Source organism: Somniosus microcephalus, chromosome 16 (genome assembly GCF_052327205.1).
Source record: "Somniosus microcephalus isolate GS21.2 chromosome 16, FLI_Smic_1.0, whole genome shotgun sequence".
Classification (NCBI taxonomy): Eukaryota; Metazoa; Chordata; class Chondrichthyes; order Squaliformes; family Somniosidae; genus Somniosus; species Somniosus microcephalus.
The window spans coordinates 61,370,397-61,398,384 of NC_141002.1; the positions used below are offsets into that span (position 1 = coordinate 61,370,397).

Consider the following 27,988-nt stretch of genomic DNA (forward strand, 5'->3'; position numbering starts at 1 on the left):
AAAAACGGGGAAAGGTAGGAAAAAGAATCTTCAGGTTAGAGAAAATATTTACAAATGAATGAAGTTTTTTTAAAAACAATTTAATAAAAGCAATTTTTTTTTGCTGGAAATGTATATTTGCAAAGAAAGACGCAGAAAGCGGGAAAAAGAATGGAAGCAAGATGGCGGCTACTCACCTCGGTTCAGAACGATAATGCCCACCCACACACGCACGCACCGATTGGTGGACTGTCAGGTCACCGAAGCGTAGGATTGGTCAATTGTCCCGCCACTCGACCGTAGGAGGGCCCGCCCGCACACGCCAGCAACCCGCCGTACGATTGGTCGACCTCGACGTCACTCGATGCTAATGAGCGGAATGTTGAACGTTTTTTGGATACTGCGGGCACAATTTTTGTCCGGCCGAAACGTAAATACGCTTAGGACGGTTCTGCAATCGTCCGCTTTCTTTCGATGTAACACACGTGTTGGTACGCTCTATAACTTTCGAGTTTATTCAATACAGACAGACAGACGGAATGACAGACAGACAGAAGTATCCTTTTATATATATCGATAGATAGATATATGTTAGATTATTTTCTGATCAGATGATTACCAACATGTGTATTTCCAACTGTACTACTGTTGATTGTCATACATGAGGTGCTAGACTTTAAAAAAAAAACTATAGGTTTTAACTGGTGAAGGTATCGTTTCAGTCTTAATTTTTCTTCATTTGCTTTGTTTTTCAGCACTTTTACAATGCTGCTGTTTGCAAAGCGAGAACAAAGGCCAGGAACAAATTCCGTGACAAGAGAGCAGACATTGGAGAATATATTTAAATTCTTGCCAGAATTCAGGGGGAGGTTTCCTGTGAACTATGTAATCATTCTACTTGATCTTTTGTTGGACACAGTAAATGGAGGAAATCTTCCTCCCACCTGCCCCTCCCTATCAAAGTGTTTACCTAGTCATGCTTAACTTTCCAATCATTTCTAAATATCAACTAACCACCTGAACCTGGGTATAATGGATTCCTCTATATTTATTTTGTAACTGAATTTTGCACAGATGAGAATGATGCTACTTAATTTGTACATGACTTTAATTGATGTAAACTTTTGTAACTCTAGCTTGATTTACAGTTGGTACTATACAATGCTATAATGAAGTGCTGTTCATGTTTAATGTGACCTGATTTTTAAATTTATAAAATTAACATCGCGTCCACTTCGCGCTGACCCGTGGTGTCTGTTTGATCAATAAATGCATTTGGGAAAAAAAAACTGACAGCAAAATGTTGTCTATTCTGATCAACTTTCTGAAGTTTTCATGAATGTAAATTGAAAAGGAAACTTCAGAGCACAACCCATTAAATGCAGCACTAGAGATACAATTATGTGCACTATCCTTATTAGAAGGTAAATGTTTAAATGTGCGTTCTAAATACAAAATCCATCCCCTTAATTCTCTGTGACCATGTAGAGAATGCGTGTTTTATAGTGGGCAGGATGTATATCTTTAACCAAGCCCAATGATGTCCGTTGTCTTAACATCCCACACACTCTTTTTGTTTTTTATTAAATGCCCCCTGCTCTGTTCCCCCACCGAATCCCCCCAACATCAACATCCTGGGGGTCACCAATGACCAGAAACTTAACTGGACTAGCCGCATAAATATGGTGGTTACAGGAGCAGGTCAGAGGCTGGGTATTCTGTGGCAAGTGTCTCACCTTCTGACTCCCCAAAGCCTTTCCACCATCTACAAGGCACAAGTCAGGAGTGTGATGGAATACTCTCCACTTGCCTGGATGAGTGCAGCTCCAACAGCGCTCGAGAAGCTTGACGCCATCCAGGACCAAGCAGCCCGCTTGATTGGCACCCCATCCACCACCTTAAACATTCACTCCCTCCACCACCAGCGCACCGTGGCTGCAGTGTGTACCATCTACAAGATGCACTGCAGCACCTCCCAAACCCATTATCTCTACCACCTAGAAGGACAAGGGCAGCAGGCGCATGGGAACACCACCACCTACAAGTTCCCGTCCAAGTCGCACACCATTCTGACTTTGAAATGTATCGCCATTCCTTCACCGTCGTTGGGTCAAAATCCTGGAACTCCCTACCTAACAGCACTGTGTGGACTGTCGTGGTTCACCACCACCTTCTCAAGGGCACTTCAGGATGGGCAATAAATGCTGGCCACGCCCGCGACACCCACATCCCAGGAACAAATTTTTAAAAGTAGCGCAACTCCATTACATCCATCTGCTCCGTACTAGAAAACAAGTTAGTACATTTCAAAAGTCTTGTACTTCACATCAATGTAAAGTGTTTTTTCCTACTACAGAGAAGGACAATAGCAGCAATGTCATGGGAGCATCATCACCTCCAAGTCACACTTGAACATATTGCGGTTCTTTCATTGTTGCAGGGCCAATATCTTGGAATTCCCTCCTGAGCACCATCACTACAAGGACTGCAGTTTTTCAAGAAGGTCCACCATCATATGAAAGGAACTAGGGATGGGCAATAAATGTGGCATCTTCAGCACCAGAGAACAAAAAATGTAGTGTTGATTTGTGAGTGGCAACCAGATGAGGAATATTTGATAACTGGAGTTTTCCTTCAATTGATAAAACACTAGGGCCTAGAAATTCAGTGGGCTGCGCCACCCGTTAGCGCCCAAAGAGGGCACTTAGTGGGTTTTGCGCCACTGGCCACGCCTCCCGCTAAATTTAGCGGGACGCTAGCCGCTAGCGCTACGCCGCCACAATGATGTCATCGGTGTGCGCAGCGCCCCGCTACTGCCCCAATCGCCAAATCTGGTAGCGCCCCCTGCTTTAACGCCGGTTGCAATTTGCGACCGGTTCAGGGGGGCCTACCTGCGGCGGTAGAGACGCTGAGGTGCGGGACGGCCCTTTTTTTTGCTGGCCACCTGCCAGCACCTCTTCGCACCGCTGTCCCCGGCCTCCTGAGCGCCCCCCCCCCCCCACGTTGTGCTGGCTGTGTCCCAAGAGCCCAGCACTTCTCCTCGGTGCCAGGCTCTTTTGCCGGCACTCGCAATCGCCGATAATGCTGCAGCAGGCCCCTCCCCTTTAAGAAGGGGTGGAAGGCCTGCAGTACTGCAGCGTGTGGCGCTGCGGCACGTTGCGCTGCGATTTCCAGTTGCAGCGCCCCAAGAGGGATGCGGGGTGCCTCGAGTAGCACCGCGCTTCCGTTTGGGGTGCCGAAACTGAATTTTCGGCGGGCGCTCGCGACTCCTGGGGCGGTACTTCCGGCGCCCTGGCGAGACTGAATGGGGCGCCAGTGAATTTCTGGGCCTAGGTATATTACAACTCCAGTCCACAAACAAAGTTTTATGCAAGTTGGATGAAATTGAGAAGCCACCTTCATTAATGTACAACATTGTGAACTCAGCAAATAGAGGGATTAGATTATTCTCACTGTGCCACGGTGCACATGAATTGGTACTGCACCATCCCATTGTGCTGTTTTATCAATTAAATCACTGCAGTGAGAGAGACCTTTTTATCCCCTGGTGGAAATACCTAGCTCTGATCCATGAAACATTTAAAGTTAAAAATCAGAATTTATCTATATTGGTTTTTTTTTCTGTCTACAGGCTATTTGTCTGGGCACCGGGCGTCCCTCACTGGGGAACAGCACCTCCTTCCTGCTGTTCACCTGTTCAACAAACACCTCCACAGCACCATCTGAAAACCTAAGGACCCTGGCTGCAGGCATCTACTCAGAATTTGAAAACTAGCTCCAATGTCTTCCATATGAAAATGCACAACCCTTTTAATAGGGCAGGTTACCTTTAAACAGCAGCAGCCCAACTGGAATTACCCCTCCCAATAGAGGAGGTGCCTATATGGGGACGTGATTGGTGCTGGAAGCTCGCCCCCAATTTTAAATGAAGCCTGACCAAGCTAATGGTTCGGGCCTCCTGCTGCCTTTGGGTGGACGTAGTGAATGCCCTGCCCACTATCCGTTCGATGTATGCAAAATTGAAAATCACCTCATTGTCACTGAATCCTAAACAACGATTTTAACTTGGAGCGGGCATCAAGCAGGCGGGGTGAACGGCAAGCCTCTGTGTTATCGCCAGCGTGAGGCCCAAGTGATATTAACTCCTAGGCTTCATTTTAATATGATTGACAGGATGCCCACTAGATCATATTGGAAAATGGGTAGCCTGCTTATTTTCGCAGTGCAATTTCGAAATGGGTCATCCGAGGCCTACTTAAAAAGCGGGAATGCATCTCTTAAAACGAGTTTGTGTTCCCAGCTTCCAAATTTCATGGCAACACTTCATAGAATTCTCTCGGCAGTAATGAGTTGGAGGGCTGCTCCCAGGTTTTCAGATGCCTCCCTGGAGGTCATGGTGGAGGAGGTCAGGGCAAGGAGGGAGGTACTGTTCCCCAGCACCCTCATGATCATCCCCAATGCAACTATCCAGCAGGCCTGGACAGCGATGGTTGAGAGGAACAGTGCCAGCTGCATCACCCCCAGGACCTGGGTTCAACGTCGGAAGAGGTTCAATAATCTCACAAGAGCAGCAAGCGTGAGTAAAGATCTTCATCTCTCCATGTCTCTCAGTGACACCTGCCAACACTCTTTTTGCCCTCTTCCCTACCACTCAACAATTCTCTCCCCTCCATCACATCCTTCAGCACCTTCAGCATCCAATCACAAGGGCACACTGCAACCTCTCTCTTTCTCATTCCAAACACACTCACCTCTTTGCTCTCTTCACCCCAAACTAAAAACAATCTCTTCTCACATCCTAACAATTGCACAACCATCAACTCCTCCCAGCACTCCTTCCTCACTTCATATTCCACACAGGTGCCTCTGCACTCCTCCCTTGTGAAGGACTTAAACAAAACGGCAATAAGCAGAGCGGGAAGGGGGCGGTAGTCTCGGGCACTACCACTCCATTCCTACGAGGCTGAGGCTGTGAAAACTGGGGCTAGAGTGGGTTTGACTGACTTGATTCAGTCACAAATCTCGCCTACTTGCACTTGCATTTCACACAAACTACTTGTGATTGCTCATAACAATTTATAAGTTCATTGGAGGATTTAATTCTCAATAAAATAAGCAAAATGTTGTACCAAAAGGTTTCTTAGCTATGTTTTACTGCTAGTTCAGTGTGAGCCCTATTTGGCCTTTACAGGAGACTTGGATATCTTGATGATACTGCACATTTTTTTCAACATGAGCAGACCAGATTCAATAGTTGAGTTGTTCTGAAGACCTCTCTGATTTTGCAAATGCATTGCAGCCCCCAGTTTGATCAGTTTGGGGATGGGAAAGATAGGGATATGGCTAATTTCAGCTTGTTTACACACTATATGGGACTATCTTTCAATGTGATAAGACAAAATTTCATCTTTAGGCCTAGTTTATTGATCTCTGTGACACTAGTTTGATTGACTCTGCTTATACACATTTTCAATGATTTGCTTGTCAGTCAGTGCAACCACATCAGACTCAGGGGAGATCTTTGTTATTGTAGGTTAAAGATCCATTTGTGTTTTTTTTTGGAGCCAGCAAACAAGATTAAAAGATCAATATTTTCTTCTAGTAAAAATACAGGTCACAATTTCTGTAGAGCTGTAGCCATACATATTCACAAAGATACAGCTGGGCTGTTATCATTTCTTCATGAATTTTCTTTTTATATAAAAAAGTGATGTGCAACCATAAATAAGATTTTTTTTAAATCAGAAGGAGTTGCAGTTCAAACTCTTCTTTCTAATGTGAAATTATACAGAGAGAAATTATACAGAGTACTTTAATATGTTGCAAAAAATATTCTTAGTTACATGGATAGACTAGAGAAGCTGGGGTTGTTCTCCTTAGATCAGAGACGGTTGAGAGGAGATTTGATAGAGGTGTTCAAAATCATGAGGGTTTGAGTCAGAGTAGTTAAAGAGAAACTGTTCCCACTGGCGGAAGGGTGGAGAACCAGAGGACACAAATTTAAGGTGATTGGCAAAAGAACCAAAGGCAACATGAGGAAAAACTATTTTACGCAGTGAGTGGTTAGGACCTGGAATGCATTGCCTGAAAGGGTGGTGGAGGCAGGCTCAATCGTGGCTTTCAAAAGGGAACTGGATAAGTACCTGAAGAAAACAATTTGCAGGGCTACGGGGAAAGGGCGGGGGAGTGGGACTAGCTGAAGTGCTCTTGCAGAGAGCCGGCATGGGCTCGACGGGCCGAAAGGCCTCCTTCTGTGCTGTGACCATTCTATGATTCTGGTGGATAGTCACACGTCAGGTTTGATATTTTAAAATTTAGAAACCCGAGTACTTAATGTGGTCAGATCTATATTTAGAGTAACCCGCCTGAATCTCACAGTTGGTCCAGAACAGTCCTGTCTCAGTAATGGGATTTCAAATAGTACGCTGTTTAAATTAAAATATTGCCTGAATTTGGTAATTTTCCTGGGGAACACTGACTAATAAGCCGTTGGTTTGATTTGTGCTTCACAGAATTCCATTAGTTCATAATAAAGCCTGGTAAGTAGATTTTATTTTTGGTGGCAGTGGCGAGGGTAGTGACTGCTATAATTAAGACGCTGGGTTTTCAACCACCCTTCTTCATGTAACAAATGGAGACTAAACAGCAACCTGAGACATTCAGTAATACGCAATTTAATATCAAGTTGCTCTAAAAAGTTAATAAGCAAAAGTCCTGAAATTTAGGATCGTGATTCTGGAAATTGTAGTTAAATTAGGTCGGGATAATTTATTTGTTTTGAAGTAATAAGTACAGTATGTATTTTTTTAAAAATTTACTCTCTCCCACTGAGAAGACCCACCTCCCAATTCTCCAAAGCCCCCATACGGATTGATTTATAGTTTTTTTTAAAGTATCTAATCAGGTAACACTTTCAGCTTTATGTCATTATGAATTTCAACTTTTGTTATTGGTTAATGAAAACTATCACTGGAGTGAGGTTTCCACTCAGTTCACTAATTGCCTAGACCCATAATAGAAGAAGCATCAAATAGGAGAGGGTTAAACTTAGCTGTCAACTAAGCTCTAATTTCTGCTGCTGATATCATGTGGTGCAACTTTTATGGCCTAATTGGAAGTGCTGGGACAGCAGTCATTTCCTCAAGGTCTGAAAAGTGTGGATAGTACGACCAACTACTTTTTTGTATAACTAGTTGATCTCCTGTGGCGCACATGGGGAGACCAAGTAGAGTCTTCAGGCCAAGCAGGATTGAAGGCTGGAGGGATAATTGGATCATGGTGGGGTAGGGGAAAGGTGTGTAATACTGCCAGCCATTGCTGAATTAAATGGTTTTGAGCTGCTAGTTTAACAACATTTGGGTAGGTCTCTTTCAGCCCTGTGTTTAAAAAAAAATGTAAGCTTGATTTACTTTTTTTAAGTTATCAATAGGCTGCCCTCAAAGTCTTAGTGAAAAAAGTGTTTGTTTATTGTTTAGCGAAGGAGAAGCGCTGTCATGTTTTCATAAAGTTATCATACTGTTAAGGAAGAGACTAAATTCAGAAACCACTTTTGAAGGCCAATATCATTATTATTTATTTCAATATTGGTTTTATATGTCTATTTCCATTTAAAAAAAAATATTGGCCCAGACACTTGCATATCGCGCTGACATTTGAAGACTGGGCCTGCTTGGATTTCCGGTCTGTGGCCCGGTTCAGCTCCCGGCGTGCTGTACGTGCGTGATCCAGCGGCGTACTTAGTGCGATGAGCCGGCTGGGATCACGTGAGCACTGGGCAACCAATGGGAGTTTACAAAAGTCCATTCATGAGTTAGACATAAGACCTGTCAAACTCATGAAAAGTACGGGCGCCCAAAACACTACTTAAACGTTAAATAAAAGTTAAAAAAACATTCCAATAATTAAATTAACTATTAATAACTTTAAAAAACTAATTTAAACAATTATTCAAATTTCTGCCAAAAAATTTTTTTCAAGAAATCGTGTCCAAAAATACACTTACCTTACTGTAAATTCTTTAAAAATAATAAACCTGTGGAAAAAAAATTCTAACTTTAATTATTAGACCACTTACCTTATAAAACGAAGTCCTTACGTCTGCTTTTTACATTCGTAAAAAGTGGAGGCCTTCACGCACGGACAAACCTGTCAAAAAAAACAAAGTTCAACGCGTACGCGCTGCCTCCAACGTCGCAAGGGAACCGCCTCTTAACCCCTTGGTTCAGAGAAGAGGAAATGCCGGTTTTCCGCGCATGCGCTGTGCACACTGAAATCCGGCACTTCCAACGGGCCCACGCGTGAGTACCCCGTCCGTACTCATGCGTTGGGACCGGAATTACTGGGCCATGATTGTCTAAATAGTAAGCCTTGATGACATTATCAGGGTACTGGCATAGACAATTTACTGATTCAAGCAATATAAGGAAATTAGCATTAATTGATCACATCATGTGTCATGAGTATAGAAAGGTGCACTGTAAATATCAGCAAGGGGGATTCTGTAGGTAGCAAATAGGAGGTAAAAGGTCAGATGGGTCCTTATAGGGTTAAGTAAGATAGAAATATAAAGGCTCAGGAAATGGCAAATGGATCCTTTCAAAAATTCCAGATCAAGTAATTTTAGCTCAAATCTATTTTCAGGTGTCAGTAAAGCATATGTATTGAAGAAACTTAAGGAACAAAATAAGTACAGGGTACCGGAACCAAATCACCTGTACCCTAGAATCTCAAAGCAAATAGGTTCATGGTTTTCAGAATTTTAGGGTCAATTCCCCGACAGGGTGGTCTCAGCAAGGAGCAATACTTGCAGAGAGAGCTAGTTTGGAAATTGCAGGCCTGCCGTGCCTGATTTTCGATCACTTTATTTAAATGTACAGAAAATGTGGACTTGCAGTTTCCAGACTAGTGCTCCCTGCGAGCGCTGTTCCTCGTCAGAAGCACCTGATTGGAGAATCAGTCCTTATATAAAAGCCACAGCTGTAGGTAAGGCAGAAACCCAGGGCCTTGAATGGAGAGGCGGTGGTGGGCATAGCATGGAATAGGAGAAAAATTATGAAAAAATAAAATTAGCAAAAACAGTATTATTAAGAGTCATATTTATATTTTTTACATCAGAACTTTAAACACAACTTGTAGAATAGTTAGAAGTTCTTGCCTTTCTAAATATATTTTCAATCCTCCGGTACAGCTGTAGGGAAGTTACACTAAAAGCTTTCATTATTGTGCAAACCTGTAAAATGTTGGTACTAACTTTTCCTGGCTTCAACACCTCTTGATTGGCATTCAGGGTCTTCCCAGGCACCAATCTTTGGGATCCTGAATAGAGCTACCCGCTGATGCTCTTGCAGCTCACATCAGCCGAGGTTGGTGGAGCATATCCCATCAGATATGAGATCTGAAAATGCAAGTCCAACTAGGCTGAAAAATATGAATGACAATGGGAGGTTTTGTAAAATGATTTGGCATTACAGTAAACTCTTTCTTATCCGGCACCCATGGGACCAGGATTGTGCCGGTTGATGAAAAATTCTGGATAACAGAGAGGTGTACCTACCAAGGCAATTTTTAACACAAACAAAAATAAAAACCACTGACTAACTCGGCCACCGCGGGAGACTCGGACTCGGCAAAACGAGTGCTGGATGGATTCGGCAAGATTACCGGTTATCTATTTTGCCGGTTATTAAAGTATTTTGGATGATTAAGTGCCGTTTAAGCAAGAGTTTACTGTATTTAAATAGGAGTGGGGCTACTTTTTAATGAAAATACTCTCTTCCATAATTTCCTTGTTATAATTGATGGAAAATCTTTTGCATGTATCTCTTTGTGGGGAACAAAACTGTTCTAATCTCCATTCGTACTTGAAGTTTGCTACTTTTACACTTCAGTTCAAGATGAATAATTTGGTTACACCCATATTATCTACGCCTTTAATTTTTTAAGAGACTTGGATGCCCCTCTCAATCTTATTTTCGCTAATTAGAAGACTATTTTAACAAGTCATAAGCAATATGCATATGGAAATAATCTAAAAATAACCCCTTTGCATAATAGAACCCTGTGTATCAAGGGTGAACTACTACTGATTTATAATTTAGATTGTTACAAAACTTCCTTTTTCTGTCAGATGAAAATGCAGAACGGTTTCAAGGATTTAGCTCTTTTTGACTTGGATGGTGACAGCAAACTCTATGTGGTTGATTCGATAAATAACTTGCACAGGACAAATAATTGTGAAGACCCCCATGACCCTGAAAATACCTGTGACCCATTTTCAAGTAAGTATTACTGCAAAATAACATTTTAACAGTGTTTTCCAACTGTCTGGTGTAAGTGGTAGCACTCTCGCCTCTGAGTCAGAAGGTTGTAGATTCAACCCCCACTTCAGAGACTTGAGCACAAAATCTAAGGTGACACTTCATTGTAGTACTGTCGGAGGTGCCGTCTTTCGGATGAGACGTTAAACCGAGGCCATGTCTGCCCTCTCAGGTGGATGTAAAAGATTCCATTGCACTATTCGAAGAAGAACAGGGGAGTTATCCCTGGTGTCCTGGCCAATATTGATCCCTTAACCAACATCACTAAAACAGATTATCTGGTCATGTATCACATTGCTTTTTGTGGATCCTTGCTCTGTGCAAATTGGCTGCCGTGTTTCCTACATTGACGACACATCAAAAGTATTTAATTGGCTGTAAAACACTTTGGGACATCCTGAAGTGGAGAAAGGCGCTATATAAATGCAAGTCTTTATTTTTTTTTGGACCATAGGTAGAAATTTTCACAGTTATATATATAATGTATTCTCAGGTGCTATCGACGCTGTAAAGCAATTATACTAAATACGATACATAGAGGCAAAAACTCAGTGATCTTATGATAAATAATTGAAGTTAAAAATGCTTTGACTAGTCTATGCTGAGTTAGCTTATCTCAACCAGGGCAGTGGTAAGGGTATACAACTGGTCTCAGCGCCACCTATCTAGAGAGGGAAAAAATCAGCCAAAGTTCCCATTCCCAATCACAATCCAGTTATCCCGCTTGAAAGCATGCTTGTGTGGACGTTAACTGAGAGCAGGAGCAGACTCAGTTGTGATGCCCAACATAGTCAACTAGCCTGCCAACATTCATTGTCTGGGTTCACATAAAGAATGGCCAGGTGGGCAAGCAACTGGAGGACTGCTGATGCCTGCGCAATCATGTATCAATAAGAGTTGGTAACTTCAGGAGAACGTAAGAGCATAAGAAATAGGAGCAGAATTAGGCCATTCGGCCCCTCGAGCCTGCTCCATCATTCACTGAGATCATGGCTGATCTTCTACCTCAACTCCACTTTCCTGCACTATCCCCATATCCCTTGATTCCCTTAATATCCAAAAATCTATCGGGCTCAGTCCTTGAGTATATTTTCTATTTTTCCTACCAAAGTGGATAACTTCACATTTCTCCACATCATATTCCATTTGCCATGTTCTTGCCCACTCACTTAGCTTGTCCATATCCCCTTGAAGCCTCTTTGCATTTTCCTCACAACTTCCATTCCCACCTAGCTTTGTATCATCAGCAAACTTGGATATATTACATTTGGTCCCCTGAAGAGAAGAGGGGAGAAAGAGGCAGAAAAAATAAAGAAATAAAATAAGCATAATCCAGCTAAACTGGAAGCATCTTATGTTACTCTTCACTCACTTTTGATGCCCTAAACCCTATTAAAACCATTACTCTCTCTCACCCTGGCCGTTCACCCTGGTACGGCGCTCATCTTCGCTCCCTGAAGTCCAAGGGATGCAGGATGGAACGGATATGGTGGACAACTGGTTTAGCCATTCACCGCCAGATCTGGCTGGACCACATAAAGTACTATTGGGTCCTGCTCTCGTCTGCCAAAACTGCTCTCTACTCCAGGATCATTCTGGAATGCAAAGATAATGCTCGGCTTCTTTTCTCTACCACAAACCATCATCTTAAATCCCTCTCCCCTGTCTCCTCCACCTTCACCTCCAAGAATAAGTGCGAGGAGCTCATGGACTTCTTTGTCTCTAAGATTGAGACCATCCGTTCAGCTGCCTCTGCCACTTCCCTTCCTTCCCCCAGCCCACCAGGCCAAACTTCCTCCAAGGCTCCTCCCTGCCATAGCCCTGAACTCGCATCTTTTTCCAGTTTCTCTCCAATCTCCCCTCATGACCTCTCTGTGCTCATCTTTCCCATGAGACCCACCACCCTATTCTCACTAAACTGCTGACCACCAAACTTCCTTTTCTGGCTCCCATGTTAGCTGATATTGTTAATGGTTCTCTCTCCTCAAGTACTGTCCCCCTCGCCTTGAAATCTTCCGTCATCACCTCTCTCCTCAAAAACCCAAGTCTTGACCCCTCCATCCTTGCAAACTACTGCCCCATCTCCAGCCTCCCTTTCCTCTCCAAAGTCCTTGAACGTGTTGTTGCCTCCCAAATCCGTGCCCATCTTTCCCGGCACTCCATGTTTGGATTCCTCCAATCAAGTTTTCGCCCCTGAAATGGCGCTTATCAAAGTCATAAATGACATCCTATGTGACTGACAAAGGTAAACTATCCCTCCTCGTCCTTCTCAACCTGTCTGCAGCCTTTGACACGGTTGACCACTCCATTCTCCTCCAACGCCTCTCCACCGTCGTCTAGCTGGATGGGACTGCACTCGCCTGGTTCCATTCTTATCTATCTAATCGTAGCCAGAGAATCATCTGCAATGACTTCTCTTCCCGTTCCGCATCGTTACCTCTGGTATCTACCAAGGATGTACCTCATCTATTTCTCATCTACATGCTGCCCCTCGGCAACATCATCCGAAAACACAGCGTCAGTTTCCACATGTACGCTGACGACACCCAGCTCTACCTCACAACCCCTTCTCTCGACCCCTCCACTGCCTCTAAATTGTCATCCAATTCTGGATGAGCAGAAATTTCCTCCAATTAAATATTGGGAAGACCGAAGCCATTGTCTTCGGTCCCCAGCACAAACTCCATTCTCTAGTCACCAACTCTCATTAGCATCTGTCTGAGGTTGATTCAGACTGTTCGCAACCTTGGTGTCATATTTGACCCCGAAATGAGCTTCCGATCACATATCCGCGGCATAACTAAAACCGCCTATGTCCACCTCTGTAACATCGCCCATCTCTGCCCTTGCCTCAGCTCATCTGCTGCTGAAACCCTCATCCATGCTTTTGTTACCTCTAGACTTGACTATTCCAATGCGCTCTTGGCTGGCCTCACACATTCTACACTACGTAAACTTGAGGTCATCCAAAACTCAGCTGCTGGTGTCCTAACTTGCAACAAGTCCCATTCACCCATCACCCCTGTGCTCGCTGACCTACATTGGCTCCTGGTTAAGCAACGCCTTGATTTTAAAATTCTCATCCTTGTTTTCAAATCCCTCCATGGCCTTGCCCCTCCCTATCTCTGTAAGCTCCTCCAACTCCACAACTGCCACTACTGTCCCTGAAATACTACCCAATATCCTCAGAGGTCCTGCGAACATCATAGAATGGTTACAGCACGGAAGAAGGTCATTCAGCCCGTCGAGCCTGTGCCGACTCTCAGCTAGTCCCATTCCCGTAGCCCTGCAAATTTTTTTCCTTCAGATACTTAGCCAATTCCCTTTTGAAAGATAAGATTGAGTCTGCCTCCACCACCCTTTCAGGCAGTGCATTCCAGATCTTAACCATTCACTGCATAAAAAAGTTTTTTCTTACGTCGCCTTTGGTTCTTCTGCCAATCACCTTAAATCTGTGTCCTCTGGTTCTCGACCTTTCTGCCAATGGGAACAGTTTCTCTCTATCTACTCTGTCCAGACCCCTCATGATTTTGAACAGCTCTATCAAATCTCCTCTCAATCTTCTCTGCTCCAGGGAGAACAACCCCAGCTTCTCCAGCCTATCAATGTAACTGAAGTCCCTCATTCCTGGAATCATTCTAATAATCATTCCCCTAAAGAAGCTGCAACTTGCTTACAAATGCTTCCATTTCCTCTCCAGAGATACTTTCATTGGTACCATTATCCTCCCGGGGCTGTCACCACCGCACTCCCCAGAGCTGGTGCTACGCCTCCCCATGATATTATTATCTGACAAATAAACAGAGCCAGTATCAAAGGTCTCAGCCAGTAGAACTCAGTACAATTTCTACAAGTCCCTCTTTGGTTCCACTAACCACCATGTAAGGCATGTCCTTTTCACAATTGTCCCTGGCTGTATACTATATAATATATATATTTTAAAAATTGCTGCAAAGCAGCTGAAAAGGTCTGTGCCATTGATATATCCAGCAACTATGATGCATAAAATGTTTGCATTTCTTTTAATCTGAATATCCATAAAGGAAATGTCAATCCTGTCTCCATTGAAACCCTGCTTAGGTGTTGGCCAGATGTGCTGTACAGTACATCAGAGGACAACAAAGACAATGAATTAATGAGCTTATTCCTTTTAGTAAGCCTTCACACAATGGTTCTCTGGAAATTATTGACCCAGTTGCATTGTAATTTAAATATGTTGACTCTTTTCAAGTTATTGCTGTATAAATCTCTCCTAGATTCAGCAGAATGTGACAGCGTTGCTGAAGAAACTGAAGCACCCACTAAGGAATTATTGAAAGATAATGTGAAGAAGGAACCTGAAGCTGGTATGAGGCACAGAGATTCAGAATGGGCAGAAAGAGTTTTAATAAAAAAACAACAGCAACTTTTTTATATTGGTTACGGATAGGTCATTCTTTCAGAAAGGATGAAATAATTACCTAAGCAGTTAATTGAATACATTGTTCCAACATGAATGCAAATATATGCTATCAACATGAATTGCTCTCAGTGGTGTATCATTAACAGTATAACTCTTCAAACAAAATCATCTTAATAATGTCATGCAAAAAACTAAAACCACTCCAGTCAGAGTGGTCACTAGATGGAGTTTGTACATTAATTTTATTGTACAAGATATTTAAAAATCTGTCAGTTAAAAAAATTACACTTGTGTGTTGTAAATTTTGGATCACTGGCGATGTATGGAATCTGTAGTATTCATTAGTTATGAGGATCAATGTGACTCTGGTATATTTTCCAAATGCTATTTGTACATAGCATTTATCCTCTATGTTTACTTATACTTACTGCTGGACAAGGTGAAAGATTACAGAGATATGAAATAGAGAATTTTCCATTATGTACCCAGAGACAGCCTCAAGCACTCCTCAGACAAGTATTGGACAGGCTGGGAGTAATGCAGAGCTGTTTTACAACCCCTGACAGCATGTCTAATCCGTAACCTCAGAACTGTATCAGTGAAACTTCTATTTATCAAACTGCTGTATCTTTTAAATATTTATTATAACACTTATGATGCATTTAAATCTAGCTACAAATAATAAATACCCATAGAATAAAAAAATATTAAGCATATATAAAATAGGAATTCCAGATAAAGTCAAATACGTATTTAGAGTATATATGAAAAATATTCTATCATTCAGTACCAAAGAACCATAACTAAACTATTTTATTGTGCACAGTGTATTCACTAATCAGTCAGCTCTCTGATGGTAAACGTAGTCTATAGGAGTTATTTTACAAGAGGGGAAGGCGCCTTACCAGTTGAAGCACATATTGGAAATTCAGATACACACTGCCAAGACTTTCTGGCCATTAAATGGTAGGAAAATCATAGGAAGCGTGTGCCAAAATTTCTGATATTGGCTTCTGGTGGACAAGAATCCCTGCTGGCAGTGTAAAATTAATCCCTATGTTTTAATTCCAATTGTAATCTGTTTTATCTACCTGCATTTCTTCCCTCATAAAATGCTTCATCCACCTGCTTTCCTTCCCTTCTGAAATATTCCATTTCATGCTATCCTTCCCCTCCTCAAACACTCCAGCTCCCTGTCCTCCTTTACTGCACTGGTTTCATTAGCGAAAAGAAGGTTGACGGGGAACATAATCCAGGTTTTTAAAATGCTGAAACACATGTAGGATGTAGATGTAAACAGGTTATTTTATTTGAATTGTTATTACTGCATTACAACATATAAATGCAATAGTGGCAGAACCCAAGCTAGAAAAAACTTGCCTCCAAAGATTACTATCTAAAGCAGTTAATGTTATGTTGATTATCTGTTTTAAAAAGAACTGGACAAATATTTGGTCAAGAAAAGGACTGAAGTTTGAAAGGATACGTATGTACACAAATGTTCAATCAAACACTGAGGTTCGGTTTTATGGAAACCATGGGAATGTCATCTGTTCTAAAGCAACCAGTCAAGGTTGAATGATATAAGTTGCAAGGTTAGATTTGTATCCTGGAGTTTCTATTCAACTTTATTCAGGGTCAGCGAGAAATTTCACAGTTTTATCTTGGAGATTTTACTGATTGTTCAACTCTCTCAGGGTTTAAGTACATTGGGGAGAATCCATGGCGGTGTGACTTTTATTTGATCTTTTGTAAGGAAAATAATTAATGGGTTAAATGGTCTTCTTTCTCTATGTTTTTGTATATTCTTCAGAATTACGAGTGCTTGAATGATAGTTTTAAATATAATTCTAAAAATATGATGGCGGAAAACAGGCGGTAGCGGGTAAATGAGGACAGTGGAGACGAAAATCAGGCGGTATACAAAATGGCGGCTGATCCACTACCGCCATTTTACATACCTATAAGTTCCACTATGGAAACAGTCGATTCCTTGACATTTTACTTAATTACTAAAACAAATTAGGATGCTAATAAAATATGACAAGAGTGATGTAGCTAGTAATTGGGTGACTTTTTTGCCATACGTTCAACATTGCATGATTAAAAATCTTTATGATAAACGGCTAGTCTGGTGGTGCCACATGTTGGTGAAATAACATGCTTTGTCATACAGAGACTGGCAAAACACAGGTTCACGTCCATCGGACTCCACATGTTAATTCCTGACATTTTGTTAGTGGCTGATAAAGGGAGGGGGAGTCAGGTCCTTCCCCAGGTGAAGAGGGATAATGAAGGTTAAAGTCATTCCAGGCTACTGTCCTACTGGTTGGTTGTTGAGCATCAGGAACAGTTGTATGGTTATAGGTTTTTTGCTTTCTTTATCAGCTGACCAACAGTGTGGGACACTGGAGATATAACAATGAGGAAAAATACAATTTCTAAGTGGGGGAGGGGGGGGGGGGCAAAAACACAAACAATTTTGCAATAAGATCATCTTGTTAATTCTCAGTTAATATTTTAATTTCAATAAAATTATTTTTTTCAGATCCGGCAACAATTAAACCTACAGAAAATGATCCTCCATGTTGTTTCTGGCAGTTGAAGAAAAAATTATTACTTGCTGCAATAATCGTACTTCTGCTAGTGAGCTTTGCACTTTCTGCGCTTGCCATCTTTTTTATCGGTGAGTGTTACAAATTTAGGTCTGCCGTAGATACCTTCTTGGGTTCAGTGGTGTCAGTCGCTCCATTAAGCTCCTCCTGGCCCCACAAAAATAAATAAAATGCACTTCTTCGGCTGGACCGCCAGTTGATACTACAGGAAACTTTCTGGTATTCGGCATGGATGGGACCGACGTATTGCCGGTTCATCAACAATGCCGGATAACGGAACGCTATAGTAAAAGATACAGAGCTCAAAGCTCCGTATAAAGCAACAAACCCTGTTGCTCAGCTTCAAAACAATCGGTACTAGTTGCAAGCGTCTCTGTAGCTTAGCAATAGCTTCAGCTACACCCTTGCACAGCAACAAATGGAGTAAAAAAATGTAATAAAAGTTATCTGAACCGACTCCTGAATTTTGCCGGTGGATAGAGCGTTCCGGTTATTTAGGGGCTGGTTAATCGAAAGTTTCCTGTAAGATGAAGCGTGCATGTCACAAGCTCCGCCCAGTTGAGTTCTGAAATGGCATCAGGGTCCTATTGACGTCATAGGACCCTTGGTTTAAATACCTAAATTAGCTGTGCACTTGCTTCAGGCAGCCGTCGGGACTGCCTATTCTGAAGACCCTGGGGAAATGGCGCTGGCCACACCGATGGTTGGAAAGGGGCCATCAGTTCTTCCCCGTAATTGTCAGAGCGCTATCGCTCCATTTCTGCTGGGTGGGAGGCCTCCAAATTTCACCCCGATCTCATTAGCTTCAGATCTCTGACTTGTGCTTGGCTGCCTCAGTCTGTTCTTGCCCTAGGCAAGCTGAGCAGCTGGCTCGCTAAGCAATTTGTCATCTCCCTCTTTAAAATTTGGAACGGATTTGATTTAATAAAATGATGTTCTAATGGAAACTGCCTCTGTAAACTAGTCCTGTTGACTGTGGAACAGATTTCTGATCTATCTGTGCCAGATTGGCTGTCATCTGGATTTATTTTTCTGAGTGATTTTTCCTAGCAGACAAGTTGCTTTTAAACTTCCAATTTCAAGTTTTAAATTTAATATTTTGCTTCTAAAATTGAATATTAATAATGAAATATTATTTTCTGCCAGTTTTCTTGATTTTTACATTACAATCATGCCTTGCAGTCCAACACTTCTGCCTCTTACTGTTGTTTCAAAAAAGCATCTATGCGCTGCTTCTCACAGGCCCAACCTTTTTAACCCGGGTGGGTGCTGGCCCAGCCTGTATGTAATCAATATATTTTAATCCAGTTTGGATTGATTTTGAGTTTACTTTACCAAACCTGCTCCTCCCAATATTGCCAGATCCCAGCAATCCCTAATACGGCAAGCCTCTGGTCCCTCAGCACTCCAAAACCCCAGCTCAGTCCTGCAGGAACCCAGAACCCCACTCCCTAGACTCTTCCCCCACTTTCAGATCATGAGCCTCGCTCTTTGTGCTCATCCTAGATTGCATTTATAGAACCATAGTTTCATAGAATAGTACAGCACAGAAGGAGACCATTCGACCCATCGAGTCTGCGCTGGCTCTTTTGAAGAACAATCCAATTAGTTCCACTCTCCCGCTCTTTCCCCATTGCCCTGCAATTTTTTCTCCTTCAAGAATTTACCCAATTCCCTTCTGAAGGCTACTATTGAATCTATACCCACCATCCTATCAGGCAGTGCAATCCAAATCCGAACCACTTGTTATGTAAAAAAAGTTTCTCCTCATGTTGCCTCTGGTTCTTTTGTCAAGCACCTTAAATCTGTGCCCTCTGGTTATCAACCCTTCAACCATTGGAAACAGTTTCTCTTTATTTATTTAACCAAGCTCTTCATGATCTTAAACACCTCCATCAAATCTCCACTTAGCCTTCTCTGCTCGAAAGAGAACAACCCCAGCTTCTCCAGTCTATCCATGTAACTGAAATCCCTCATCCCTGGAACCATTCTAGTAAATCTCTTCTGTACCCTCTCCAAAGTCTTCACCTTCCTCCTAAAGTGTGGTGCCCAGAATTGGACACAGTATTCCAGATAGGGCCAAACTAATGTTTTATATAGGTTTAGCATAACTTCCTGGCTTTTGTACTCTATGCCTCTATTTCTTTTCTTTCTATTTATAAAGCCCAGGATCCCATATGCTTTATTAACTACTTTGTTATCCTGTCCTGCTACCTTCAAAGATTTGTGCACAAACACCCCCAGGTCCTTTTGTTCGAGCAACTTCTTTAAAATTGTACCATTTAGTTTGTATTGTCTCTGTTATGTTCATTAATAACTAGACGTTTGCATTATGAACAGCTAGCTTAGAGCTAGACATTTATTCATGCCATGTGGACTTGTACAGCATCCTGTAGAGGCAGCCATCTTGACTACTGCTTTCTGGGTAGCCTAGTGCATCGTGGGTAGTGTAGTCTTAAACACATTCAACTAAACACACAGCAGTATACAGCTCTATAGCTCCACCTAGTGTACTATTCTAGAATGACATGTTATTGATCATTACATCCCCCTTTCTTTGAGGTTAAACAAAATCATATCAATCAACGTCAATTAACTTTCAAGAAAAACGATAAAGATGACATCAGTAACACTTTTGCTAGTGCTCTATAAACATAAACATTTTCAAAGCTTTACTTTATACTCAAAGATTAAGTCTATCAGGCTTTTTTACTTCACGTGTGGATCTTCTTAACACAGGTAAGTCTGATGTGTTTTCATGAGATTGTTCTGGTGGTGAATGACAAGATTCAGTTGTGGCATTGTCATCGATTTGCTGTTGGATAGTTTCTTGTGTTTTTAGGAGGGAACGGCGGTTCCTCCTGAGAATCTGTCCTTCCTCAGTTCTAACAGTGTATGACCTTGGTCGTACTTCCTCAAGAACTGTAGCTTTCCTGTTCCATGCATCTGGATCCTCAATCCTGACAACATCATCCCTTGTCAATGGTTTTAGAGTTTTGGATGACTTGTCATAGTATGATTTCTGTTTCAGCTTTAACAGTTGAAGTCTCTGTCTCAGTTCCTTACTCTGCTTTTCTTTTGCACAGCAGGGTAGCGTGGTGCGCAACTTGCGACCCATTAGTAGTTCAGCAGGTGAAGAACCAGAGTCTAAAGGTGAGGCTCGGTAGCTCAGCAGGGCGAGATAAGGATCAGACTTGCTTTCTGTCGCTTTCTTCAGTTGCTGCTTGAGAACTTGAACACCTTTCTCTGCCTTACCATTCGACTGAGCATACAGAGGACTGGATGTGATGTGCTGAAAGTCATACTGTGCTGCAAACTGTTGCCACTCCTTACAGTTGAAGCACGGACCATTGTCGCTAATGGCAATCCTGGGAATTCCATGTCTGGCGAAGATGGATTTCACATGCATCATGACACTGCTTGCTGTGGTGCTTGAGAGCAGCGCCATCTCAGGATAGTTAGAATAGTAGTCAATCACTATTAGATAGTCTTTACCATTTAAATGAAAAAGGTCCATACCAACCTTTTGCCATGGTGCTGTTGGTAAGTCAGCTACTATCATTGGTTCCTTTGTTTGTTTGTTTTGGTGTTTCTGACATGTCTCACATTTGCCTATCATGTTCTCAATGTCCTTATTTATGCCAGGCCAATAAACAGTGTCTCTTACTCTCCTTTTGCATTTTTCAATTCCGAGGTGTCCTTCATGAATTCTTTTGAGCAAAAATATTTTGGACAGGAACCTTTTGGCCAACCATGATGAATGTTCTCTATTACTGTTTGTAATACTGTATCTTTTACTGTTTCTTCAGCTATTTGCTTTGATTTTGTGTCTGACACGGGCAGCGCAGCAGTGACCATACTCACATGAACATCCATGTCTTCTTCAGTAGAGCTCACATGACTCATTGTGGGTGCTCGGGATAGTGCATCTGCTAACACTATGTATTTGCCTGCTGTGTAGATCAGTTCAAAGTCATATCTTTGCAGCTTCATCATGAGTCGTTGAATCCTTGGAGACATCTCATTCAGATTTTTTTTAATGATGGCAACCAGTGGGCTGTGGTCTGTCTCAACTGTGAAGGTGGGAAGTCCATATATGTAGCCATGGAACTTTTCTAATCCAACTACCAAGCCTAGACATTCCTTTTAAATCTGGGCGTATCGACACTCAGTATCAGTCATAGATCTGGAGGCATAGGCAACAGGCTTCCAATCTTCACCCTCTGCTTGTAGCAAGACCGCGCCTAGGCCATCCTTTGATGCATCCGTTGACACTTTGATTCTCTTTGTTGGGTCAAAGAAAGTGAGTACAGGTGTGGTTGTCAGCACTGTTTTGAGATTCATCCATTCTTGTTCATGTCTGTCTGTCCATGCGAACTCATTTGTTTTATGTAGCAGTTCTCGTAGACAGGCTGTCTTGGCTGACAAGTTAGGAATGAACTTTCGAATGAAATTTATCATCCCCATGATGCGTAGTACTCCTTTTTTATCAGTGGGTCGGGGCATTTTGAGTATGGCGTTTACTTTTTTCATATCTGGCTCTATTCCTTTACCAGATAGAATATCTCCTAGGAAAGTGACTTCCTGGACGCCAAACTGACACTTGGCTTTGTTGAGCTTCAGTCCATTCCGGCGTATGCTCTGTAGCACTTTAGTCAGTCTCTCATTGTGTTCTTTCAGTGTGGAGCCCCAGATGATGATGTCATCAACATAGACCCGAACTCCTTCCAGGCCTTCTATTATGTGTTCCAGCGCTCTATGAAAGATTTCAGATGCAGATATTATCCCGAAAGGCATTCTGAGGAAACAATACCTGCCAAATGGTGTGTTGAAGGTACAGTATTTGGTGCTCTCTTCATCCAGTTTTCGTTGCCAAAATCCTTGTGAGGCATCGAGCTTTGTAAAGTATCTGGCACCTGACATTTCACTGGTGATTTCTTCTCGCTTGGGAATCTGGTAGTGTTCACGTTTTATGTTTGCATTTAAGTCCTTTGGATCCATGCATATTCTTAGATCATTGTTCTTTTTCTTTACACATACCATGGAGTTAACCCAGTCTGTTGGCTCTTCGACTTTCCTGATGACTCCTAGTGTGGTCATTCTGTCCAGTTCTTTCTTGAGCCGGTCACGCAGGGGTGCTGGAACTCTTCGTGGAGCATGTACCACTGGCTGAGCATCCTCCTTTAGCTGGATCTTGTAAGTGAATGGTAGAACTCCAAATCCTTTGAACACATCCTGGAAATTACTCACTACAGAATCCACTGAGTCATCTGGTCTGTTTATGGCACAGTTTATACAGTACACTCTCTTGACCAGTTCTAAGTCCTCACAAGCTTTGTCACCCAGTAGTGAATCAAGTCCTTCAGCCACAACAGAAAACATGAGATGATGCACTTTGTCTTTGACTGTCACTTTAAGTCTGCATACACCTAAGCTATCTATTTTCTGTCCATTATAGTCCTTCAATAGTACTGACTTTTTCTGTATTTTGGGCTTTTCTTTCATGTTTTTAATGTCACTCATACTGATTAAGTTTGCTTTTGCCCCAGTGTCCAGTTTCAATGTAACTAATGCTCCATTTATCTGCAGTGGGATCATCCATTTGTCCTCTTTTACTGCATTGATGTTATGTTCAGCATTGTCCATATCTGAGGGCTGCACATTTTCTGTATCCTTTTTGATATTGTCACATGACACCATTCATACAAAAAATGTCTCACTTAAATCAGTGTCCTCAATCACATTAACTCGTTGCCCTTTCTTTGTTTTTACTTTTGTGAAGCATTGTTTGGCAAAGTGATTCTTTCCATGACATTTTGTGCACATTTTTCCAAATGCTGGGCATTGTTTTAACGGGTGTTTGTAACCACAGCGTTTACAATTAAAAATTTCATCCTCTGATTGATTTTCATTCCTATTCTGCCCACGTTTCTTTCCTTTGTAGGACACAGCACCGACAGCAGCACTTACTACAATCACACTGAAAGTCTTCGCGTGCTGTCGAGCTAGCTCACTGGCTTGGCATATTTTCACAGCATTTTCCAATGTTAGTTCGGTTTCTCTCAACAGACGTTCCCTGACCTTTTTATCATGAATACCAAACACAATTTGGACACGAATTATGGATGCTTTCAGCTCAGAGAAATTACATGTCTGTGCTTTCAGTTTCAGATCAGTCACAAAGCTATCAAAAATCTCATTTTGCTGCTGTGTCCTCGAACGGAACACGTATCTTTCATAGGTCTCTTTTTTGGGAGAACAATGTGTATCAAATTTCTTTAGCACATCGTCTAAATTTTCTCTGTTCTCCTCTGGATTAAATACAAATGTATTAAATACCTCTATCGCCTGTGGGCCTGCAATCGTGAGCAGCAACGCTATTTTCCTTGCATCTGGCTTCGTACTGAACCCGATGGCAGCAATGTAGAGTTCGAATTGTTGTTTGAAAGTCCGCCAAGTGTAGTCGACATTTCCCGTGAGATTCAAAAACTCCGGTTACTTCAAATTCTCCATGTCGTGTTTCACAATTTTGAGCAGATCTTCACCAATCCTGGTACCATGTTATGTTCATTAATAACTAGACGTTTGCATTATGAACAGCTAGCTTAGAGCTAGACATTTATTCATGCCATGTGGACTTGTACAGCATCCTGTAGAGGCAGCCATCTTGACTACTGCTTTCTGGGTAGCCTAGTGCATCGTGGGTAGTGTAGTCTTAAACACATTCAACTAAACACACAGTATACAGCTCTACAGCTCTATAGCTCCACCTAGTGTACTATTCTAGAATGACATGCTATTGATCATTACAGCGCTACTCATTCTTCCTACCAAAATGCATCACGTCTCACTTTTCTGCATTGAATTTCATCTGCCATGTGTCCGCCCACACCACCAGCCTGTCTATGTTCTCTTGAAGTTTATTACTATCTTCTTCACTGTTTACTACACTTCAAAGTTTCAGGACATCTGCAAATTTCAACGTTGTGCCCTGTACCCCCAAAGTCCAAGTCATTAATGTATATCAAAAACAGCAGTGGAGCAGTACTGAACCCTGGGAAACATCACTGGATATCTCCCTCCAGTCTGAAAAACAGCCATTCACCACAACTCTCTGTTTTCTATCCCTTTGCTAATTTTGTATCCATGGGCTTCAATTTTGCTAACAAGCCTAATCTGGGGTACTTTATCAAATGCCTTTTGAAAGTCCATATATACAACATCAACTGCACTGCCCTCATCCACCCTCTCTGTTACCTCATCAAATAACTCAATTTAGTCAAACACGATTTGACCTTAACAAATCCGTGCTGGCCATGCTTGTCCAAGTGGCAGTTAATTTTCTCCCGGATTATTGTTTCCAAAAGCTTCCTCACCACCAATTCTGATTGACTGGCCTGTAATTGCCAGGTTTATCTTTTTTCCCTTTTTTGAACAAGGGTGTAACATTTGCAATCCTCCAGTTCTCTGGCACCACCCCTGTATCTAAGGACGATTGGAAGATTGTGGCCAGCACCTCCGCAATGTCTACCCTTGTTTCCCTCAGCAACCTAGGATGCATCCCATCTGGACGAGGTGACTTATCCACTTTAAGTATTGCCAGCATTTTTAGTACCTCCTCTTTATCTATTTTTATCTTATTAATTATCCCAACAACCTCCTTGTTTACCATAGCATTGGCAAAGTCCTCTTCCTTAGTAAAAAAACCGCTGCAAAGTACTCATTTAGTACCTCAGCCATGTTTTCTGTCTCCACCAATAGATCTCCATTTTGGTCCCTAATCAGCCCCACAGCTCCTCCAACAACCATTTACTGTTACTATACCTATAGAAGACCTTTAGATTCCCTTTTATGTAAGCCGCCAATCTATTCTTGTACTGCCTCTTTGCTCCTCTTATTTCCTTTTTCACTTCTCTGTACTTTTTATATTCAGCCTGCTTCTCCCTTGTATTATCAAGATAACATCTGTCATACGCCCCCTTTTTCTGCTTCATCCTACTCTCTAACTCCTTCATCATCCACAGATCTCTGGCTTTGGTAGTACTTCATTGGCTGTAAAGTGCTTTGGGATGTCCGGTGGTCATGAAAGATGCTAAATATCTTTCTTTCCCTTCCCCCCCCTTGTGGGAATGTACCTAGACTGTACCCAAACCATCTTCTCTTTAAAGGCCGCCCATTGCTCCATTTAATTTCTGCCTGCCAGTCTTTGACTCCAATTTACCCGGGCCAGATCCCTCCTCAATTCGCTGAAATTGTCCCTCTTCCAGTTAAGTAATTTTATTATAGATTGCTCCTTGTCCTTCTCCACAACTAATCTAAACATTATGATGCTATGACCGCAATTCCCGAGATGCTGCCCCACTGTGACATTCTCCACTTGACCAATTTCATTCCCCAGGACTACATCCAGCAATGCATCCTTCCTTGTTGGGCAGGAAACATACTGATCAGGAAAATTCTCTTGAACACACTTCTGAAGTTCCTCCCCTTCTCTGCCCTTAACACAATCACTGCCCCATTCAATATTGGGATAAAGTCTCCCATTATCACTACTCTGTGGTTCATGCACCTCTCAGTAATTTGCTTGCCAGAACTGTTGTTGACCCTTCCCAGCGCTCCCAGATTATGGGACACTGATTCAAAATTCTGCTAAATGTTGAAACCTCATCTGAATACTATCAGGCCACTGGCACCCTTACATGTTTCTGGGCTGCCCCCAATGTCCCTGGTAAAATTACTTAGCATAACACTGCTGTTCTTAGAAACTTTCTGACTTACCACTAGCAATGCCACAGGAAATCTGCTAGTAACTACTTAAAAGTTTACTGTCATTCTGTTAAACTGACTTGCATGCCATTAACCAATTCCAATGATTTTGCTTGTCATTCATCATGTCTGGTGCTAAAACATTTCTCCACTATTGAAGACTTATTTAAAGGAATTATCCAGGGAAATTTCACAGAAATCATATTCATGAGTCTTTCTTTAGGAAACGTAGGAAACGTTGGAGACGTGTGTGTTGGAGATTATCAATAGTGTGCGAGCAAGCAGTATTATGTAGATGGTGCAGAATCCGCAATAGGGTTTATTGCTCAGGGTCTGTAGAAGGAGCTGAATTGATTGGCTGAATAGTTCTACCTCATTTCGTAATTTCTTAGGTGCTTGTGAACAAAGATAATGGCATCTAAATGTAATATTGTTACGTCTGTTTTATGGGCCTAAAATGGGCGCAACAATAACCAATTTAGCAGTGCAGAGGCCCGCACCTAATCTAAAATGGTAGTTGGGCGCCACTGCTAAATTGATCGGGATTTTTTTTAGGTGGCTCCGCTGGCTGACCTGAAATGAGCGCAAGCCTCATTTCAATATTGAAATGAGACTCATGCGCTCATTTCAGATCTGGACTCCTAAATTTGTTTGCCCGAGTCCGAGCTTGCGATGTGAAATCCCTAAAGTACAGACATGTTCGTGTTTGTTAGTTCCTAAATATAGTGTCACTTTAGGTGTAATGCATGCATTTTGAGGAACTGACTGGATTTTATGTAACACAAGTCAAAGCAATTTAAAATTGATACATTCTTAAAAGAAATACCTAATAACAAAAAATACCCTTGTTTATCCAGTGAGAATGGAGAACCAGCTTCATTACATTTCAACAAGGGTAGCGACAGAAGAGAAAAATATCAAAGAAATCAAGATTCTTATGATGGACCATTTCAATTTCTCAAAAGAGTCAAACAACAGTGACATAGTTGGAATATCTCCCGACTATAATACCCAAAGCCCATGATGAGAAGAAGAAAGTGATGGAAGGGCATCATTGATAAGTTTACAGCTAATCTTTTAAAGACACCAATCAAAATCAAAACATCACAAGTAAGGTGCCTCAGAACTTATGTAATATGCTTCAAACAATGTTTGTTTGCATTGTCAGCTGTGGTGCTGGAAGAACGTCTGAGCCCAGCAGCACAGTCACTATGGCATCCTTGAATTTTATTCAGAATATGGATCCCTGCAAGAAACATTGGTGAATAAGAAACCCTTAGTAGTAAATGCAGCTATACTTGTGAGCCATTGTATTCATTTGCAAATGTTCCACCTAATTAACCAGAACCAACTAAATGACTAGCTTCTGTCACCTCAATGAAGAAACTCTGAATTGAATTACAGAACAAGAATCTCCAAAAAGCTTTAATTCACAATGCTGCATGCAAGAGTTGGCATTTTGCAGAGAAACTGTCAGTCAAAGCAATTTCAAGGGAATCTGTCAAATTTGAAACCATCACTCATTTTCCAATTGCCGAGATAGTGATGACACACACATTATTGATCTGAGCTGGTACAGTCATTGACATTTCTTAAATTGAAGTATGTTTGCCTTTCTTTTTCGACTTGGAACTATGCTTTTGAAAAATTACTGAAAAAGTTTCCACTACTACATTATGTTGCATGGTTCTACAGTGACATTTTTGTATTATGCAATTTATTTATGAATTGATAAATTTGTCAATATGTGGGTAATCAATTAGTAACTAACTTTGGCATTAAAATGTTCAATATAAAAACACTTCAGACGCTACCTAATGGCATAACTTGTTATAAAAGTAGATATTTTTCTGTTTCTGTTAATGAGTAGGAGTGAATCTGCTAATTAAATTTTATGCCCTGCAATGACA

At 41.8% G+C, this 27,988-nt stretch overlaps 2 protein-coding genes across 11 annotated transcripts in view; both read left to right on the top strand.

Moving 5' to 3' along the window:
- ifrd1 (interferon-related developmental regulator 1) overlaps positions 1-1,212 on the top strand; it is a 35,285-nt gene extending 34,073 nt beyond the window's left edge. For all 7 annotated transcript variants that reach the window (XM_086009140.1, XM_086009137.1, XM_086009134.1 and 4 more), the window contains one exon: positions 735-1,212. In XM_086009140.1, the coding sequence (XP_085865266.1) occupies positions 735-824 (90 nt within the window). In that variant the 3' untranslated portion in view covers positions 825-1,212. The remainder of the gene's footprint in view (positions 1-734) is intronic.
- Positions 1,213-1,318: 106 nt separating this feature from the next.
- LOC147106224 (uncharacterized) lies at positions 1,319-27,988 on the top strand. 4 transcript variants are annotated; one of them, XM_086009144.1, is made up of 6 exons: positions 3,029-4,555; positions 6,492-6,518; positions 10,106-10,256; positions 14,552-14,641; positions 17,246-17,383; positions 26,936-27,988. In XM_086009144.1, the coding sequence occupies exons 3-6, from the start codon at positions 10,106-10,108 to the stop codon at positions 27,100-27,102; spliced, it is 546 nt and encodes a 181-aa protein (XP_085865270.1). In that variant the 5' UTR covers positions 3,029-4,555; positions 6,492-6,518; the 3' UTR covers positions 27,103-27,988. The 4 variants fall into 4 exon arrangements, with proteins under 4 accessions (XP_085865268.1, XP_085865270.1, XP_085865267.1 ...); XM_086009141.1 differs by lacking the exon at positions 6,492-6,518 and having other exon boundaries at positions 3,030-4,555; XM_086009143.1 differs by lacking the exon at positions 3,029-4,555 and having other exon boundaries at positions 6,185-6,518.

Bases quoted from the DNA above. Each gene is read 5' to 3' on its own strand.
- LOC147106224 (XM_086009141.1), top strand. From the start codon at position 4,142: ATGATTGACAGGATGCCCACTAGATCATATTGGAAAATGGGTAGCCTG. The intron at 10,257-14,551 runs GTAAGTATTACT...AATCTCTCCTAG, and splicing joins TACCTGTGACCCATTTTCAA to ATTCAGCAGAATGTGACAGC. The intron at 14,642-17,245 runs GTATGAGGCACA...TATTTTTTTCAG, and splicing joins GAAGAAGGAACCTGAAGCTG to ATCCGGCAACAATTAAACCT.